Genomic DNA, 6,000 nt, shown 5'->3' on the forward strand with positions numbered 1-6,000 from the left:
GTCTGTTACTTTAGATGTAAATAAGGAGCCCCTCCCCACGGCCCTCTGAGAGAGATTTGGTTACAAAGAACACAATGGTGCTCTAGGAGGATATTCAGTGATAAGGTGGAGGGGGGGGGGGGGGGGTTACCTTGGTTGGTGATTGGCTAATGGTTACACAAGACAACACATCGTTATGACATCATAAAGTGGCCAAAATCTGATCAGCTCATTTTCAGACAGGTTTTTATAGAAATGGATCAAAAAGAGAGAGAATCTTTGTTCCTGAAACTTTCAGAGTCTCTTTCCACAGAGGGGACACATGTTGATGTAGAAGAGACATGAAGAAGAGGGGACACATGTTGATGTAGAAGAGACATGAAGAAGAGGGGACACATGTTGATGTAGAAGAGACATGGAGAAGAGGGGACACATGTTGATGTAAAAGAGACATGGAGAAGAGGGGACACATGTTGATGTAGAAGAGACATGGAGAAGAGGCGACACATGTTGATGTAGAAGAGACATGGAGAAGAGGGGACACATGTTGATGTAGAAGAGACATGAAGAAGAGGGGACACGTGTTGATCTAGAAGAGACATGAAGAAGAGGGGACACATGTTGATGTAGAAGAGACATGAAGAAGAGGGGACACATGTTGATGTAGAAGAGACATGAAGAAGAGGGGACACATGTTGATGTAGAAGAGACATGAAGAAGAGGGGACACATGTTGATGTAGAAGAGACATGAAGAAGAGGGGACACATGTTGATGTAGAAGAGACATGGAGAAGAGGGAACACGTGTTGATCTAGAAGAGACATGGAGAAGAGGGGACACATGTTGATGTAGAAGAGACATGGAGAAGAGGGGACACGTGTTGATCTAGAAGAGACATGGAGAAGAGGAGACACATGTTGATGTAGAAGAGACATGAAGAAGAGGGGACACGTGTTGATCTAGAAGAGACATGAAGAAGAGGGGACACATGTTGATGTAGAAGAGACATGGAGAAGAGGGGACACGTGTTGATCTAGAAGAGACATGAAGAAGAGGGGACACATGTTGATGTAGAAGAGACATGAAGAAGAGGGGACACATGTTGATGTAGAAGAGACATGGAGAAGAGGGGACACGTGTTGATGTAGAAGAGACATGAAGAAGAGGGGACACATGTTGATGTAGAAGAGACATGGAGAAGAGGGGACACGTGTTGATCTAGAAGAGACATGGAGAAGAGGGGACACATGTTGATGTAGAAGAGACATGAAGAAGAGGGGACACATGTTGATGTAGAAGAGACATGAAGAAGAGGGGACACATGTTGATGTAGAAGAGACATGAAGAAGAGGGGACACATGTTGATGTAGAAGAGACATGAAGAAGAGGGGACACATGTTGATGTAGAAGAGACATGGAGAAGAGGGGACACATGTTGATGTAGAAGAGACATGAAGAAGAGGGGACACATGTTGATGTAGAAGAGACATGAAGAAGAGGGGACACATGTTGATGTAGAAGAGACATGAAGAAGAGGGGACACGTGTTGATGTAGAAGAGACATGAAGAAGAGGGGACACATGTTGATGTAGAAGAGACATGAAGAAGAGGGGACACATGTTGATGTAGAGGAGACATGAACAAGTGTATTTTGCATAATAGGTGACCTTTAAAGGTCAATGGGCCACATAGGGTGCCAGGTGGAACGCCATTATCTGATCCACGTTCAAAATACTTAATTTTGTTGTGCTTTAAATTTAATAAAGGAGCAGGATTTGTATTAAAAAGCATCAACATAGACTAATAGTGATTATTTATCCCATGAAATAAACCAGACCTAGCTGGAAATACCAAAGAGGGGCAACAGTTACACAGAAATTAGGATAATTCTGATCCCATATACGTTTTTTTTACACTAAAAAGTATCAATATGTCCCTGGTGGGACCTTGTTTAATGAATTATTCCAAGATCTGTACATCCAAGGGTTGAGCTTATCTGAATCTGGGGCTTCAAACCAACCGTATAATAATATTGTATACAAAGAGAAAGAGATGAATCATTACCTATGGGGCCGACGGGTCCTTGTTCTCCTCTGTCGCCGACTCCAGTTTCGCCCTTTTCTCCTCTTCCTCCCTTCTCACCTGGAAGTTTGAAAAAATATATGTTTTTGTGATTTCTGCACATTATAAGCTGTTAAATCTATGAATCAACACTTGTTACAACCTTGAGCATTACTGTGTGTGTGTGTGTGTGTGTGTGTGTGTGTGTGTGTGTGTGTGTGTGTGTGTGTGTGTGTGTGTGTGTGTGTGTGTGTGTGTGTGTGTGTGTGTGTGTACCAAGCCTTTATAGCTGTCTCTGCACAATTTTATTTGAGCTATCTCAGGGTGACAAAATTCAACTTAAAATGCAAACTCCGCTGGTTTTAATGTCAAAACTAAATCCACGTGTCTGATAGTGTTACCCTGCTGTGAACTGATGGAGGCTATAATATCGTATGCAGCTCTGGAGTAAAAAATGTCAAGTGTGTAAAAAAACAACTCAGATGATATCAGTTGAGTTAAAACAACTCATGCATGTTTAAGGGAAAGGCTGCAGCACGGATCGGGTTTGTTTGTTTAATCTCTGCAGAAACCGCAGTGTGAAAAACAAGATGTGGTTTGATGTTGGGGGGGGGGGGGGGGGAGGTCGCAGTCTATATTTCTTGGCCAACAACTTCCTTGAGAGTCTGCTGGTTGCCTGGCAACCTCACAGTCATGACAGGATTTCAGGACATCGCATTTAGATATAGTCAGTTCAACTTAAATAACCCATAACCGGTTGTTTTTACACGATTGGACATTTCAAAACTGCTCTTATTTACACAGCGCTACATGTGTGTGCATGACATGCTAAAAATAGCCGTTATGACTACGATCAGTATTGCCAGTGAAACAGCTTTCTGTATTCCCAGAGACACAGATTTTGAACACTTGGCTACGTTCAGAAACAGTGTGTCACAACCTATGAATACAAATCAGAATAAGACCCAGCGAGGAATCTTATAGATGGTAGAAATACATGTAATCGAGTTTAGGATTTAAAGGTCCCCTATTATACTGTGTCTCATCAATATATCACAGCTCTCAGATATATCCAGAACCTGTCTCTGATTGGCTGAAACACCAAACAGATCATTGCAGCATTACCCATAATCCCCTCTGTTTCAGCCCTGTTTCCAAAGTGCTGATTCTCTGTCTGTTACTTTAGATGAAAATAAGGAGACCCTCCCCACGCCCCTCTGAGAGAGATTTGGTTACAAAGAACACAATGGTGCTCTAGGAGGAGATTCAGGTGATAAGGGGGGGGGGGGGGGGGGTTACCTTGGTTGCTGATTGGCTAATGGTTACACAAGCCAAAGAAACGTTATGACATCATAAAGTGGCCAAAATCTGATCAGCTCATTTTCAGACAGGTTTTTATAGAAATGGATCAGGACAAAAAGAGAGAGGGGGGGGCGGGGGGGGGGGGCTACCTTGGTTGCTGATTGGCTAATGGTTACACAAGACAAATAATCACAGAGCATGAAATAAAGTTCTGTTTTAGTCTTTGTCCTACCTTTAGGGCCCAAGGGTCCCCTGGGTCCTTCTCCTCCGTTCTGTCCGGGCATACCAGACTCTCCAGGGGGTCCCGGGCGTCCAGAAGATCCTTCTTTTCCTGAAGGACCAGGGGGTCCTGGGCGGCCGGCAGTACTCTTCACATGGGCCGGCTGCAACTGAGCCATTAGGTAGGCCATTTTGGCTGGACACAAAAGAAAAGATTATTAGATTAGATTCCTTTATTGTCACTACACAGTAGGCTTGGGCGGTATGACGGTATTACGGTATACCAGGGTATTTCGAAATCCCATCGGTATGATTTTCAATACCGTGACATCACAGACTGTGCGCCAAATCACAGATGCATTTCATTCTATTACACTGACACGGAGTTTTGACAGGGACGACATTGGTTGTAATGCACAGCACGCGCCAGCAGAGGGCAGGGGAGGGCAGTCCGTCTTTCCCGCTCTCAGAGCTCAGCACAGAGCTGAGTTGAGCAAGATGGCGGCAGCATTTGCCGGCCCCGAACTCGGACAACTAGTAAAAAAGAAAAATGCCTCTGCGCCTGTTTGGGACTATTTTGGGTTTACTCCCAATGACTTCGCCAGTAACTTCATCCAGCACAACGAGAGACGGAGGCACTTCTTTGGGAATGTTTAAGACGGGGTGAGTGAGTGTTGACATTTTTTAATCCTATGCAACTGGTTGATGGTTTTGTAGTCGACGGTTTTAAAAACGAAAGCATTTACGTTCTAAACATTCACGCGAGTAAATGAATCAAATGGAAATAAGGTTTTTAACACGTGCACGGAATAATATTGCCAAACTAGTTAGTGAATATAGCAAACTTTATTCAATAAGCCAAGTATTTACTCCCGGAAAATGTTTATGTATGATGATATATTGTTAACTTAGCTCACAATGGAAACAACGTCGGACATCTACAAACGCGTCCTGTATCCGATCTCAAAATGTGCCATTTGCACAATGTGTCATGTGTGCAGCCCTTGTTTTGCTCTTGCGCGCACATCGCGGCACTTTGCGAGCGTCTACCGGCTCGGGCTGCATTTTACACCGAACATATAATATACCGTTCGAAACATCTCTTTGCCGCCGAACGCCACCTCGCTCAAGTCGACCCAAGTCATACCGTCATATACCGTATACCACGGTATGATGTCAGCAAGGTGTGACGGTATGAAAAAAATGATACCGCCCAAGCCTACTACACAGAGTACAGCGAAACTCCAAGCATTCCCGATGGTGCTATCACACATAACAGACAGTATAAGGACAAGCATTATGTCCTTTTATATACAAATCTTACAGAAAGAATAGATACATATAAAAAATGTCGTCCTCACCATCCAACTGTTTGGACAGCTCCTCCTGGATGAGGCGTCTCATCTGCTCCAGTGACACAGACTCTCCCTGACACACACACAAAATAATATTTAACAAATGTATTAATACCTACATCTTAATCGGCTTATTACTGTAGCATCAACATTAAAGTCTCAGGACTTAAAGTACATTTACTCAAATACGTTGACATACTCGTACTTTACTTGAGTATTTCTATACTAGTATTCTAGGAGTGATATTTCCTGCTTAACTTAATAAACCCAGTATTTTACAAGAGTACAGTCTCTAAACATTAGCTCAACATTGACAAACTACAACCTTAAATCCATAAGACAGGTATTTGCTAGTTTTTAAATACAGAATTATGGTATTTTATCTATACTACTGTGAAAGTAGCCATTCTGCATACTTTTACTTTGAAGTACCTTTGGCTTTACTTCTACTTTTGCATCCAGGACTTTTACTTGTAATGGACTTAAGCACTTCTTCCCCCCCGTGTTCAGGAAACTCACCCTCTGTCCGGGGATCCCTGGGTTTCCTGAAGGTCCCTGTGACCCAGGAGCGCCCAATTCTCCCGGAGGCCCCGACATGCCCATCATCCCCGTGTGGCCCTTCCTGCCGGGGGATCCGGGGTTTCCGGGCATACCTGACTCTCCTGAATGTCCTTTGTCTCCCTTCGTACCACCGTCTCCCTGAGTTACATCACAGAAATTATACATGTTCAGACTTCAAGACCAAATCATTAAAAACTATACCGTAAAATGTTACAGAATAGAAACCAAAAACAGGCCGGGCCGGGCACGGCACGCTTAAACCGCGCTGTAGTGGAAATGCGCCACTAGATGTGTGCTGCTCTGATTCATTTGGTTCCTTTTGTTGAGTCACTTAGGATACATGTTTGCATCTATTTTGAGCACATTTAAAGTGCATATTCGAATAATCTTTTCCTATTGGTTCCATTTCTAGAACTCACCTTTTCTCCCTTGGTACCACGATCACCAACTCTGCCTGGCATACCCTATAAATCACAAACAAACATATAAAGAACAAATCTCTTAATATAATATCATATTATTC

General features: G+C 43.3%; 1 protein-coding gene across 1 annotated transcript in view; it reads right to left on the reverse strand.

Annotated features, from left to right (window-relative positions):
- Positions 1-6,000, reverse strand: part of col22a1 (collagen, type XXII, alpha 1) — a 44,879-nt gene that overhangs the window by 4,129 nt on the left and 34,750 nt on the right. Inside the window, exons 18-22 of the mRNA XM_079654636.1 lie at positions 5,897-5,941; positions 5,436-5,615; positions 4,923-4,989; positions 3,575-3,757; positions 2,044-2,121 (exon numbers count right to left, since the gene is read on the reverse strand). Of these exons, the coding sequence (XP_079510762.1) occupies positions 2,044-2,121; positions 3,575-3,757; positions 4,923-4,989; positions 5,436-5,615; positions 5,897-5,941 (553 nt within the window). The remainder of the gene's footprint in view (positions 1-2,043; positions 2,122-3,574; positions 3,758-4,922; positions 4,990-5,435; positions 5,616-5,896; positions 5,942-6,000) is intronic.

The sequence above is a fragment of the Notothenia rossii genome (assembly GCF_949606895.1).
Source record: "Notothenia rossii genome assembly, chromosome: 10".
Taxonomy (NCBI): Eukaryota; Metazoa; Chordata; class Actinopteri; order Perciformes; family Nototheniidae; genus Notothenia; species Notothenia rossii.